The 14,950-nt window shown below is 40.3% G+C and overlaps 1 protein-coding gene across 1 annotated transcript; it reads left to right on the top strand.

Annotated features, from left to right (window-relative positions):
• Positions 1–168: 168 nt before the first annotated feature.
• On the top strand, positions 169–4,860 carry snrpc (small nuclear ribonucleoprotein polypeptide C). Its single transcript, XM_037100879.1, has 6 exons — positions 169–283; positions 1,214–1,256; positions 1,379–1,487; positions 2,223–2,282; positions 2,995–3,099; positions 4,294–4,860. The coding sequence occupies exons 1-6, from the start codon at positions 276–278 to the stop codon at positions 4,413–4,415; spliced, it is 447 nt and encodes a 148-aa protein (XP_036956774.1). The 5' UTR covers positions 169–275; the 3' UTR covers positions 4,416–4,860.
• Positions 4,861–14,950: the final 10,090 nt, after the last annotated feature.

Here is a 14,950-nt window from a genome sequence, read left to right as displayed (position 1 = left end):
GTCAGAAATATGATGCACATTTAACACGTAATGATTGGCATTTAAAATGTAAAATTGGGTAGACTGTCTTACGAAAATAACTTTTAGTGCAGCACCTTATTTCTGAATGGATTATCGTGTCTGATTTAGGCTAAAATCAGGAAAAAATAAAGAGAACCTTTGCTTTAAATAAGGCGGAACCTCTATGGGTGGGCCTTTTGTTCTGGTGGGAACACTTATTGGGAACACCGGAATCGCGCTCTCGGCGGAGATAGGTGCCGACACTGCTGCCGATCATGCCGAAGTAAGTTCTGCTATTATCTCTCATCAATGCTTAATCTATGATTTTCACTTTACAGAGAACTTAAATGTTGTCCATATTTATATAAAGTGGCGAAGGACGATACATTTCATTTAAAAACAAATGAAACTGAGCGGTTTGTTTCCAGAATGAACGGGGTGAGCTTTGTTTGGGCTGCGTCTATTTGCTGGAACCAACCTCGATGCAAACGTAACAGTTAGCTTATCTATCAAAGACGAAACAATGCTGCTTAATTTTAAATTATGAGTTAATTTGTAGTGTATGTTTAGGATTGTAGTATTATCTTTATCCACGTGGAGTCCAACCGTAAGGTGGTTATTCTGTTTTTAGATATTAGTTGGTAACGTTAACCGGGGATCAGGCTTGTGACTGGATGTAACTTGAGTTTACCTCCATGGTGGACGTCGTGAGTGTAGCTACAGCTGCAGAGTTTTAGCTAAGACGGCTAATAGAAATAAAGAGTTTGACACATGTTTTATTTCACCATATGTCTGAAATAAACACCTCTTTGTAGGATGTACTTAAAAATATTTTGCTTGTTAAGATGTCCTGCCCAACAGAAAACTGCGTTGGTCATCCCAAAATGACATCTTATAACTTCTGCATGATATATTTCTACCCTGTTCCTCCCAACAGGATCCCTTCACCTCTGAAACATAAAACTACTGGATGCATATGTGCATGTGCATTGATAGGCAATAAAAGTCAAACTAACTGTCACATTATTTTGGGGGACTCATCGCATTAACTGTCTTTTGATTCTTTAGTTTTACAGCCCACTAGCAAGTCTGATTTATTAATTCCTTAATGTATGCTCCAGCTTTAATGTAAATTACGCTGTTTGGGGACAGATCATTTCTACAATCCTGCAATTTTTTTTGTTCTAACATCAATCCTTTTGTATATTAACAGGTTTTACTGTGATTACTGTGACACCTACCTTACACACGACTCGGTAAGTTGTGTTTGTGCTAAGTACCTAATTACATTGTTGAAAAAACAAGCATGAACGACTCTTGCCTTTGGTTTATTCTGCTGCTGTTAGATACCCACAAACTTGCAATTTTTCTGTTCCAGCCCTCAGTGAGGAAGACCCACTGCAGCGGCCGAAAACACAAAGAAAATGTGAAAGATTACTACCAGAAATGGATGGAGGAGCAGGCTCAGAGCCTCATCGATAAAACAAGTAAGTAAATGATTGTCTTAGCCATCTAACGGACTCTGTTTGTTGAGATATGTTGCCACTGAATCAAATCATGTTTCTGTTATACATACCCTATAACTCAGATTACTGAGAATTTAAAAACAGATATTTTTCAGTGTGTAAAGCAGGATTGGGCTTGTGTGGGCAGTTAGTTTAACTCAAATATGAAAGTGACCTCTAGTGGCAGTATCACATCACTAATGGTGATTTATTTGGTTGTTGTCGGGTGTTTGAGTGAAGCCTTTTTTATAGCCCACATACATGGCATGCTAATGCAGGTGTGTGGGATAACAAGCTCTTTGCTTAAACTGCACTATGTACACCAGCTTACTTGGGCCCCCTCTGAGATTACAAGCAGCTAATCCACATAAGAGATTCAAAGCCCATGTGGGGCAAGAGTGTAGTATTGTCCACTTCTGAAGGGATTTACTGAAGCGCAGAATTTGGTCTGTAAAACAACATGACGATCTTAGTCCACACATCCTCTCAACATGTCAAAATTTTGCAGGTGAGTGGACAGAAGCACTGCAGCACAAGTTTTTCTCTACAGTATTTATTTTGCCATGCTACAGTGTTAGAAAAACTCCTTGCATTCCACACATACAATACGAAAGAGGCTCAAATATTTTTTTACAAACACAAGAAGCGTGCATAATCTCACCATGAAATGTTTGTATGGTTGTTTATGTCTTAACACTTTGTCTTTTCTTCCAACAGCGGCGGCCTTTCAACAGGGAAAGATTCCTCCCACACCGTTCCCCGGTGGCCCTCCCCCAGGTGAGTCTATCATCTTTCAGCTCTGCAGTAATTTGATTAAGGACCGTCACATGGGCACTGGCTGATAGATTAGGAATGACTGTGAGCATTTAGCTCCATATCAAGGACAATTGAAATAAAATACATACAGAATTTCCAACAAACAACTAATTTAAATGGCTGCATCCTCATAAAATGACTTATCATGATCATGATACCTATAGAAATAAACTTTATAGATTTAGTGTTTTCCTCACTTGCTCTTTGTTGTAACATTTTACTCACCAACTTTACAGATGAGTTCTGCTGATAAAGAAGCAAAACATTTAAGTTGCACTCTGTCTACTGAATACAGATAAGCTGAATTTCTATTTTATGAAGTTGGTCTTTCTTTCCCCCCTTTGATGTGTGAATTTTACAAAACATGGAGATCCATAGAGGCCAAATCACTGGTGGCTAAATTTGAATTAATGAATTTATTAATTTATTTGATGACTTTAGTATGTCTATTGTACTGCCTGTCGATTTATTGTTTAAAAACAGTAGAAAAATACTAGTTTATTATGTTCACTTAGATAAAAGTGCATTGAAAAAATGCAACAGTCCTGCAATAAATATTTCCTACAAAGTAATCATGTTGAGATTTTAGAACATTTGCATATCATATTCATGTGCATTTTAGACGGTCTTAATGTTAATTGTACACTAACATTTTCCTGGTTTTATAATACAGGCGGTCCTCCTCGTCCAGGAATGCTACCAACACCCCCCATGGGAGGTCCACCTATGATGCCCATGATGGGGCCTCCACCACATGGAATGATGCCCGGTGGACCTGGTAAGAAACACTTTTCTTTGACAACAAAGTTGTTTTTAATGTGCTTAAAAGTGCTTTCACAACCTGGATGTGTTCAGCAGATGAATTTTATTCAGACAAAATGAGCAAGCAAAGCCGTTTCTATCACCTCAATTCGGTCAGCTCTTAGCAAAGCATACTATTGGCCACAAAGGGTTTCTTTGTTTTTTTTAAAAAACATTTATATTGGCCTACATTTGTTTCCTTTTTTAAGAGATTCTTCAAAAAATATACCTGACAACAAAAGGCCACTTGTTCAGTTGGCTTATACTCTGGCAATCAAGAAGTTCATTGTCCAGGGAAGATTTGCATTTTGGGGATGATTTTATATTTCCAGTTTAAAAGCAAACACATCATCATGTTGCCTCTCTCTCGCTCCACTGGAGAAACATCCCCTCCTGGTGCATCACCTGACATAGACATGTCACCTTCTTAAATCCAAATCCTGTCATTCAAACAAAAAGTGCTCGATCTGCTGCTTAGTTTCTAAAACTACAAACAAAAGTACATTAAACAAGCATAGCTATTGATGATGATGATGATGATGATGATGATGATGATGATGATGATGATGATGATGATCATCATCATCATCATCATCAAATTGCATGATGATGATGATGATGATGATGATCATCATCATCATCATCATCATCATCATCATCATCAAATTGCATGATGATGATGATGATGATGATCATCATCATCATCATCATCATCATCATCATCAAATTGCAGGATGGCCTCTACTGGTATGCAGAATAATCTGTCCACCCAACACATCCCTCTCATAGATGAATGATCATTTTCTAATGTAGTTAATAAATTCAGTAGTAAATCAACATTAACATGACAACATCAAGATTTATTTTGTTTTATATCATCGTACTTTAAAACATCTTTGTTTTTAGACTTAATTGTAAGTCTAACTTGTGGACATTTTGTGCTACTTTCTGGTGTTTCATGAATTGAATTGTCGTGAAAAAATCATTTACATCATCCGTAGTTGCAGCCCCAATATGCTGCAGGCTTAAGCCGATCAAACTCTAGTTTGCACAGAATCAGCAAACTAAAAGAGAAAAGGTTAAGATATTTCCCCCCTCCCAGTGTCACATTTAATATCTGTTGCCACAATCCAGCACATAAAGCTGTGTATCCTGTCACTGTCACTTTCAGGAGGCATGAGGCCGCCGATGGGAGGGCCCATGCAGATGATGCCAGGACCACCACACATGATGCGTCACCCTCGACCGATGATGATGCCAGTCAGGCCAGGCATGATGCGACCAGACAGATAAGAGCGAGTGGATTTTTCTCCGCTCTTTGTTGCCATGAACAGACTCTGTCTAGTGAGGACACTTGGTTTAACACTCGAATTTATGAGTACGACCTTTTTAAAATTCTGTTTATTTCTCTTCAACCTTGATCTGGAAGTCCCTGCCGTAATTATGACATTTTTGTGTAATTACTTCATTTTGTGCCGGGGTCGTGGTATTTATTCCAATTCACCTCATCAGAATTAGTTTTAGACCCCCTTTTTAAAGATGTTTTGTTAACGTCCTCCTTTGTTGTTGTCAAGATTAAAATATCTCATCTCACTTTGACAAACTGTTCAGCAAGCATTCAAAGTGATGTTTGATTTGACAATATTTGTTACTATATTTTTCTTTTATTCTAGGTTTTACACGTTATGTTGTTTTTCATTGCATTGCTTTGATAAATAAAACAGTGATTTCAAACCTGCTGCCCTCAGATTGTGGTCCATATCAACAAAACCAGTTCTCAAGTCTTTAAAGGACTGACAGACGGGTGTCTTCAATTATTCTGTCTGGTTCAACCTCTAGTCTGGTTGAAGCTCTTTATTTACCATTAAAACAGGTTAACTTCTCTCATTGGGTGCAACAAAACTAACAGGAGAGGAATGGAGAATTAATTCTTGTCCACTCTTATATGTATATTTGCAGGAAAGAACATCCTCTGCTTTTTGGCTTCCTTGTCCCTGCCTGTCTTGTCTTCTCATCCCCACAGTCGGTCAGAGCTGCTTTAAATTGCCTCCATAGTGTATCCCCTGTCTTCAAACTGGCATCTGTCGGTCTCGGAGGCTGTGTTCAGGCCCAGTCTGGTGCCCTGTCGCGTTCAGTGGGAGGCCAGTTGAATGAACCCCATTGCCGGCTGTGACTCTTGGAATCAGCCAAGGTTGTAGTACTGGCAAGCTCCGACCAACTAATGGGGCCTCTTGGCTCCATGGCCAACGGCAGCTAGCGGCTACAGCCAAAGAGTAGCAAGTCCAGTATAGTGAGCAGCTTTAAGCATATACACCCCATCCTATAGTTTTGGAGCTACCTTAAAAAGTTTTCACCTTTTAACTGTGTTCTGTGTCTCAAACTATGACATGTTGGGTCCTTAAATTTTTCAAAAATGGGGTTGAAAGATATGATCAAATGTAGGAATTCTTCATTTGAAATGTCTGTTCTGTTTTGTTAAGTTGTTTAGTTAAATTGTCCCAAATGTTTCAAACACTGTTCAAACCAGAGAAATCCAGAAGGTTTCTCAAGGTAATGGTGCATTTCATTTGCTCACCTGTTGCTACAACTTCCAGGACAGCGGGAGGGAAGTCGGCAGTCTGATGCAACTCCAGGTGTTTATTCCTCCAGAGCTGGCTGGCTCTGCTCGAATAGGCAGTGGTAGCAGCAGTCTTATAATGTCTTGAGTTAAAATAACTCTTCTTTTGAGTTTTTGAATTTGATGTTTAATGTCCACTTTGTAGTTTTGGGAAAGATATTTTAATCAGAAGTGAAATTAAATTTTTTTCCCCATACTTTTTTTCATTTGTGTCTACATCTGTTGGACGTCGCCACCTTTCCATCTTCAAACAGTTTTCTGAGTTTGAATTTTTCCTCCAAAACTACAAGGTGCCCATTTGAAGAAGGTGTTGGAACCTTGGCATCAAATTCTCACATTATTCCATTATCAAAGTAGTACCTGATTAGTTTTCTATACCGTAGATCAACCAATGATCTTTCCCCTTGAACTTGCCAAAATATCTTTCAAAAGAAATGGTTTGCTTTCGCTTCAAGAGGAAGAAAACTAGTTAAATTTCAGTTGAATCATAATAAGAAAAGAGCACACATTAACTTAATGTCTGCATAATCTTACCTTCACATGTCCTTGTTGATGCTTTCAGGTTTTACATCATTCTCCATTTTAAACAAACTGAGAACATTATTTTTGTCACTGGACAGCAAAGAGGTCCTTGATTTGGGCCAGTCCCAGCCACCTGGGCTTGTCCTAAATGAATTCGACATGTTCTCTTTGCCCGAGGGTGTGAGTGTGTTCGTCAAGTGTGTCAGCCCTTTGATAAATACACTGAGTCCTGCCCACTGCATTTCTGTTGAAGAGCCTTGTCCGCTTGAAACGCTGCATATTACAAGCAGATTTCAAAACAGCCGGATGCTGAAAATGGGAGTGAAGTGAGGAAGTTGACCCAGCCCTCATTAGTTTATTCAGTGAAGCATGTTTGAAGAATTACAGCTCTTGCATAAGAATCTGTGGCTGTTAGTGAATCATTATCTCGGCTGACGTTTGTGTCCGCAATGCCTCGCAAGAGCTCGGCAGCGCTGTCCTCCACTCGGCCGGACCGTAACCCCTGTATCCACCATCGCAAACATCTGTCCATGATCATGGAAGTGTCTGAACAGATGGAGCTAGGGAGTCGTAATGCTTTTCAATTAGAACCAAGACACTGGAATGATGTGCAGTGACTGATTATGTGCTTCCATGGACTGTCAGATTTCTTTGTATCTCACACTCCCAGAGGACATTTTTGTGACTGTATGGTTTCGCACATTTCTGGGCCACATTTAAAAAAGAACCAAATTTCTTTGGGGGCAATAGCCATATGCTTTACGCCGTGTTTTCCAATTGATATACTTGCAGACTGGGACGAAGGCGGTGCGACAGCGATCTGAACTGTTACAGTGGTGTGTCGAGCGCACCAGATAACTTTTGGTAGCTGTCAGTCATGCATGCTGTAAATTGTGATCTTCAAAGAGACTCTGGCAGATTACATGCAATCTGATGACCACTCCAAGGGATGGATTCCATTAAGTGTCCTATAAACATCCACTCTCCGCATCAGCGACACGGGAATAAAACCATGTTAATGCACATTTTATGCATATGTCGAGCATAGGCGAATGCCCGTGTGTCATCTGAGAATCGGAAGAGTCTTTATGAATATTCAATCTGGTCCACGAAGTGGAGCGTTGCCCTGAAGGGAATGAAGTGGAGTGGGGAGAAGTGTTTATGATTAGAGCTCAGGAGTTGAGGAAATAAGCCTCCATCATGATGTATACTGTATGTATTATAATAAATCTTACTCAGGCAGACACTGTGGGGCTGGATCAGAATATTTTGAGCGGTAGATTAGATGAAAAGTTAGGCTTTCCGAAAAACAGTTACTCACACACGATTACAGGAGAACTGACCTTTTGGGTCAGTCCGTCGTTGCTATTGCTGTTGTATGTTCTCTACACTGTATAAACAATAGCTCTTATTCTTATTATTTGGGATTGCAAGCTGTAAACTGAGAAAGTGCCAACAAACAAATCTTCAACCCGAGTGATCGCGTCCTGATAACTTGCTGCCTGAAGCTGATTTCATTAAAAGTTAAAAATGTTTTGTAAACCTGTGATCTTTACATGTCAAACATGGGAAACACAAGTTCACTCCATGTTTATTTTATAGAAGACGTTGCTGACACTGTAAAGTCTCTATCAGTTATGTAAAATCAACTCATATTCTATCATTAACTCATAACTGGAGAGATCTGAAAGTCAAATCAAGATGAATTACATGATCTAGTTCCTGTTTGGACACTAAAATTCACTCACCTCATCATGTTTAATCATTTGGTTTTATTGTTTTCCTAAGTGAAGGTTATATGATGATAGTAAGTCATGGTGTTCTAACTGAAAAGAAAACCGTGTAAACCACGATGAAGGGTAACAACCACATCCCACTTCTCTACAGACTCTGAAACAAGCTTCTGAAATGGATGCGACATCGTTAAAGACTGATCCTGTTCTTTTGCTGCATTTTCCACCAAAGTAACTCCTGTTCTTGAGCCACTTCTGAACCACCTGATACATTTCTAGGTTCCTTGTTTTGAAACAGGAAACAGTAAGGCAGCCAAATAGGACACTAAAATTTATTTTTTCAAAAACATTTTAGGCGGGAAATAAACAATGAACTGGATCATGGTTCATATTTGATCAGTGATGCCTTGTTTTACAGTTTAATCAGTTTTTTCCGCCTGTTTTCACAGTACACGAACAGTTAGTTGGTCATTTGGCTGATTTTTGCTGGCAAAAAAAAGTGTGTTTCTCTGGGGGCAGAAAAAATGGATATGTTTACCAATCTTCTGCTGAAAATACTACCAACATTGTAGTGATATGAGCTGGTGGAAAAGGTTCCGGATCAATGACAGAGCCTCAGAAAATGTGTTACATTGACCTTTGTTGCCTTGAAATCAACGTGACCTTTTCGTTTCTACAGTGCAGTTCACGCTCACCTCTTTGATATTCCTGTCATACATGTGAACGTGTGAATGTCCTGAATATCAAGACCTTCGGAGGTCTCACAGGAGAGGTGCTCAGAGAGAGATTCTCTGCAGCCCTCTGGGCCCATCAGCAAGGCCGTGAAGAGGAGCAGCTTGAGGAGGACTGCCGATTGATTAACTGTTTACACCAAACAGGTTTGACCGCGGCTGCCGGGCCGACCAGATCTGACCAGATTCACGCTCTCTGAAGGATCGTCTGGGGTTATGTATTCAAGATGTGCGTATTCTTTTCCTCCCAACATGCAGTTGGCGTTCTTACCACTCAATAGCCTTGGTTGAATGGAAAGTGATAATCCCCCCCGACTGCCGATTCCTACGAAGCCAACTGGCTCATAAATGCATAAAGACCAGGATGATGCTCGGGAGAGTGATTGCACCGGGCTGCTGGGTGGGCTATCGATGAAAAGAGTCGGAGAGACAGAAAGCGGTCCGCGAGGCAAATACTTCGGTCGACTCCTTCAATACCTCCTGTCTCTCCTTTCTTTTGTCTCTCTCTTCTCTTCTCTATCTCCTCCTCCATCTCGTCTCATTCTCTCCGCTGCCCTGCTACCAACACTGCTCTGTAATTTAATCCATTTAGTCATGGCTCCAGATCAATATCCATTTTCCTTGGCCTTCGGGAGAGCCTCTTGAATTTGCTTGTTTCAAACAGTGGTACTGTTGGCCAGCAGGGGCTCCCATGGGCCTGCGGGCTGGATACAGATGTGGTACAACACAGTATCTGAGAAAACAAAGCTCACATCGAATCTCTCACCTACCTGCTGCACAAAACACAGCAGTAGGTGTTGAAGAATGATAATGCATTTATAATTATTATTAATTTATTTTTTTACAAACTTTTTTTTTGTTGCACTTTGCATCGCTTTACATCCAAAGGCTCTCCTCGTGATCCCAGCTGAATGATTCTCTTCCACTCAGATGTTGAAATGCAACGCCTGGCTGGTTAGCAAATGAATGACATCAAATTAGATTCAATTAGGGCTAATTTGATTAGCGGGCCTTGTAAGTGACCAGGAAGAAAGATGGAATTATTATTACTTCTCCCTCCAGGATTGATTTACTGTCGGCACAGTGCGGCGTACAGGCATGTCGGTCAGCTTAACAATACTGCAGTGAGAAAAGGTTTAATCGCTACAAACAAGCCCGTGTGTCCTGCCAGAGTGTCCTTGAGCAAGATAACAACACGCCATCAGCTGAGAGTCTAAATGTGACTGTAAGCATTAGTCACTCGCCGCCATTGGCTGAACATTTTCAGCGCACATAACATTGTTAGCTGCCCTACTTCAGTGTAAACTGTCTTTAGTCGGCCCCGTGGCGGCCTGCCACCGGCCAGCTGTACGCTCTGTGGACACTGACAGTGATTCTCCTTCACCTGCTCCGCTGCGTTGTGCATTGCCATGTTTTATAAATAACCACGTTAAATATTCATCTGTCAGCATTTGCATCCAAAGTGTTTTGTACTTCACAGCTGAGTTTCATAAAGTCAAAAGGACAAGCAAGCAATCTACACAACGGTTCACCGGCAGCGTGATAAATACAAGGTGTGTGTGAAATAACAGAGAAATGGATGACAGATATGTCAGAATGTTATATCAAACGTTTAATGCATTTCTGAGTGGACAGTAATGTATGTTATTTGCACATTTTTTTTATGTTTATGTCAGTGTTGTGTGCAGGCTCAGAGGAAACATTCATTCGTTAACAGGATTAAGATAAATGAAGCCTGCATCAGTCAATATTCATAAATCTAATTAAAGGGGCTCTGTGGAAGCCGGTCGTTAGTTTTATGTTGGCAGACTCCATTTCAAAACGAACGTTGGTTACTGTTGCTCTCTGTTAGCTGAGAAAATCCAATCCCAGTCTTTCACAAAAAAAAAAAATCACAGTCAAACAACTTAAACAAATCGTCCACAGGCTTGTAGAGGCAACTGAGAGAGTGAGAGAAAGACGAGGAGGGTTTCAGCTTTCACGTCACGTTACAATCCGCTCACATACAGACAAATTGTGGCGTAAAGTCCCTTTAAACTGAGAAGAGCATTCTGTATTTCATGCTTCGCTTTCCAGAAAAGTGTTTTAGCTGCTACGAATATTATGGTTTTTTTTTTTTCCCTCCTTCAAATTGTTTTTGAGAGTTTTGTTCTTTAATCTGAGCGGTGACGGCGACGTGCAACAAAGATCCACAGCTGGAATCGAACCACAGATGTTGTTATTACACGGTTAAACAATTACAGTTCATTCAACAACTGTCTCTCGCTCATTGTTTAGTCATTTTCTAAGCAACTTCACAAATCTACATTCATACTGACCGTCGTGTAATATCACTGTAATCCAATTTTCCCAAATGAATTACAAAGAAAAAAATGTTTTGTTCAGTTGTTGATTGTTTACCTGATAAGATAAATACCATATCCCTCAGGCACCGTGAACAGCTCTGACAGTAAAAGGTCGTTTTGGTGGAGTGAAAGGCTCGAGTGCACGTGAGGTGATGAGATTGATACACTCTGTTTTCTGTTTGTTTTTGTTTTTCCCCAATTCTGAAAATCTAAATTTGGAATATGACTCGATGAATTTTTCATATGACCTCACCTCCAACTTAGGACTTGAATATTTTATCAGGGTCCTCATCACCTCAAACATATGGTTCTCATCCATACATGCATATAAAAGCAGTTGCAAATGTCTGCCTCTTAAGAGTGTTCCTGGCCGTCACGGAGCCTTTATCACTTCGCCTCATAAGAAAAATCTCCATTTTCGTGTTCTCTTGTCCGTGTTCAGAAGCTCACTCTTCTCTTGTGTTTGTGTAATGTTTCATGATGTTTAACCTGAATTATTCTGTTTTTTTCCCCCACTTTACTTGATTCCTGACCCAGTTTTGTTTTCATTTCTGCTCTAATACAACATGCCCACACAATTCATCCTTCTAGAGTTGGTAAGTGTAGCAAGTTTGTTGAGGTTGAATTATTTCAGAAGGATAGGGACTGCTCCTCAAAACTACAAAGTCTCTACACATTTGGTCAAAAGTGAGTTAAAATGGTAATCTGGCTTTGTGACACATTTTATTTTATCATACATAAATAAAAATATTAAGCTATTCAATGGAATTGTGTAATTTTTAACAGACTTCGAGCAGCAAAGATGAGGTAGTGGCTAAACTGCACTGTGTCTGTATCAAGTGAAATTTAGCTTTGCAGAACGAGCAAGCTGCTGCAGGAGAGTGATGAGAAATCAGGCTAAGCTAGCAGATGTTTGATGCCTTGAACTATGTGCTGGGGACTCTATTTGTATTGTTGCTTAAGTTTGGTGCTGTTCTGAGCATTATTTGCGGCTTTCTGAGGTTGCTAAAACTACGTAAGCTAGAGGTCGGAAAAACTTGATTTCTCGAGGGGGGGTCTTACTTGGCGTCACGGTGTGTTAGACCATGGATGGAAACTTATGCCAGAATGTCCCTTTATATATAAATATAAATATACAAATAACAGACAGACACAGATTGTTTTGCTTTACAGTTAACATAGACATGGGACAAACACATAGCAAAAAAGAGATCCAATCAATATTATGTCAGTTTTTTTCTTTTAAAAATGAAAGCTGGATGGAGATTCTGTGCGTAGATGCCGCATTTTTTCCATTTTGTGAAGGTTACCCCAAAACAGGGTGCACAATCTACATTTTTGTAAGTAGCCAAAAAAGGTGTAAAATGAAGTCAACCAGTGTATCTCTTATGCAGTTTGCCACCCAGCCTGAAAACTTCTTAGTTCTGCTGCCTTTGTAGTTACTGCTCCCCGTCAAAATGCTGAAAATGACAAAATGTGGTGCCAGAAGGAGCCTTCCTCTGTCTTTTCTTCTCATCAGGAGCAGCGAGAACAATCTTAAAACCCCCTCACTTCAGTCCTTTCTTGTACAGGAACACACTACACGACGAATCCAGAGTGAAGGTGCAAAATCTGCAGTTTTACCCGTAATGATCGTGGAAGATTACCAGAAAACAGGGAGGAGAGAAGTCTCACAAATCACTTCTTTTCCAGCCTCAGAGGCGTACACGAAACTGCCTGAAGTATCCCAAATTGTTTCTATCGGGAAGCTGTCTTTGCAATCAAGTGTCTGTCTGCTTATCTCCCCTACAGAAATGTCTGTTGTTCTCTTCTGTCAGTCAATATGCGCCCATGGTGACATTGAAAAACCCATCATCTGTTACCATCTCATTCATGCATATAATGGTGTTTAACACAAGGACTCGGCTCTCGTTCGAAATGAGCAAAAGCCCATCTTTGTCGAAGTCTATGAGGGAGGAACGCTTTCCCACTGTTGGGCCATTGTTCTTTCTTTGCTTAATTTTCTCTTTTGACAAAGATTTGAGTTTGTCAGCTCTCTGCTAATTGAGAGCGCTCAAAACAAAAAAATCCAAAAAGCACATTTTTAGTCGCTTTCAGAAAAACTCCCAGACTTTTTATAGCCACGTTGTCAAGTCATGCTTCTCTGAGGAGGTCGTCTGACTGAGGTTTCCAATATAAAGAAGTAACATATTTCAGGAACATCGTCTCCTTCTAAAAATAAGAACGAGCGGGTGAAACCAGGTTAGAACAAAAACCTCCTATAGCGACACTTTGTAAATCTGAGGTAGTCATGACAGAGCGCTGAATACTAGAGTGCTATCTTGCCTTTTACTCCAGCAACAAGTGAAATTGCTTCTAAAAATGTGCTCGATATAGAGTCAAGGGCAGAGTCTATTTTTAAGGAAGGAACGGATTCGTACTTTATAAAATTCTTTGATGTTGAGAAGTTTAAAAGGCTAAAAGCCTTCGGCTAAGCACTGTGTATATAAAGATGACGGCAGATTTAGCCTGGCAATAAACTTTTGCACATAAAAGAGTGACTTTTTTGAGAGATTTAAGACAGTGGGCGAGAAGAAAAGCTTTGTGATAATGGAAAGACGCTCCTGTAGTATTTTGTTCCCTGAGCATGTGCAGACTCTTCTTTTATAAATGGATTTTCCCTCCACTATCAGCAGTGATTAATGTCTTTATTCTCAACGTGTGTTCTTAATCTATCTTAAAGTTCGGCGCGCGCCGTCTAATAATGGAAGTGGATTGTCTTACAGTGGCACTTCACTCAGAATAAATTCCTCGGCTGAATATAGCATGTCTGATTGATTCATGACTGCCAATATCATTACTATCATTACGACGTACATCTCCTGTACTCTCTGGATATGGAGCTTGCCAAGGGCAGCTATTATAGTGGTGTTACATTGAGAGTGACCTGCCTGTGAACCGTCAGCGTTATCTCTGGATTAATTAAGGGGCCGGTGTACTCCATCAGCCACGCTTGTCAGATGGTCGTATAGCTTTGGAAACCATCTCCCCCCCTCACACACCCTGATGCTGGATTAGAAGCTAATTTCTGCTCCCTCTACATACAAAAATAGATCGCACAACCAGTAGAGGACGCCACTCAGAATCAATTCGGACTTGCGCAGACCTCCACTTGTCCTTTGCTACTGTCCAATCTCCTCCCAGCTGATCTACAGTCACTTTGTTTCTGTGCACAAGTGAAGTAACACCATACATGTGTTTAAGACTTTACACCAACTCACATAACCTCTCCTTGAAAAGGTTAATTATTTTTAAGGCCTTGTCCACACTAATAAACGCCAGTTTCTGTGTATCTGTGTGTGCACGTAAAATGGAGCAATGGCGTCACATCTCAGTTCGCTTCACCACGTCGTCTGTGCACACAAATAAAATCCCTTTTACTTTCAGTTTCTCCAAAGCATCTTAAGCAGTGTTAAACCAAAGGTAAGGAAATAAGTGTGAAATAGCTGTAAATAAATGAGTAATTAGCTACGAGTGTTTGCAAGTCGCTACTGCCAAATGGGAAGAAGTTCACTGCGTACGCTCAGAATGTCAGTGACTTTATCGCCCTCTACCAGCCCGGCATGATTTTATATGCATTTGTAATCGTTTTCGCGTTCTCGTGTGTGGAAAAATATCTGTGTAACTGTGGACAAGGTCTAAAATATCTTCCTCTTGTTCTGTGATCGTGTCATGCTTTAACTACACTGCTACAACTTGAAAGCAGAGAGGAGACAGAAGGCTCAGTCCATATCTGTAAGCGTGTCTAACATTGATTATTAATGAACTTTGAAGGTGCAATATGTAAGAATTGGCCATCTATTATACTCAAACTCTATACAAACAGACAGTAGAATATCAG

Source organism: Acanthopagrus latus, chromosome 6 (assembly GCF_904848185.1).
Source record: "Acanthopagrus latus isolate v.2019 chromosome 6, fAcaLat1.1, whole genome shotgun sequence".
Lineage (NCBI taxonomy): Eukaryota > Metazoa > Chordata > Actinopteri > Spariformes > Sparidae > Acanthopagrus > Acanthopagrus latus.
Note: the sequence above shows the minus strand (reverse complement) of the source record. Positions and strands in the feature narration are given on the sequence as shown.

What these genes read in the sequence shown, in the direction of transcription:
- snrpc (XM_037100879.1), top strand. An exon ending in CCTACCTTACACACGACTCG is followed by an intron (nt 1,257 to 1,378) that starts GTAAGTTGTGTT and finishes TTTCTGTTCCAG; the next exon opens with CCCTCAGTGAGGAAGACCCA. An exon ending in AATGATGCCCGGTGGACCTG is followed by an intron (nt 3,100 to 4,293) that starts GTAAGAAACACT and finishes TGTCACTTTCAG; the next exon opens with GAGGCATGAGGCCGCCGATG.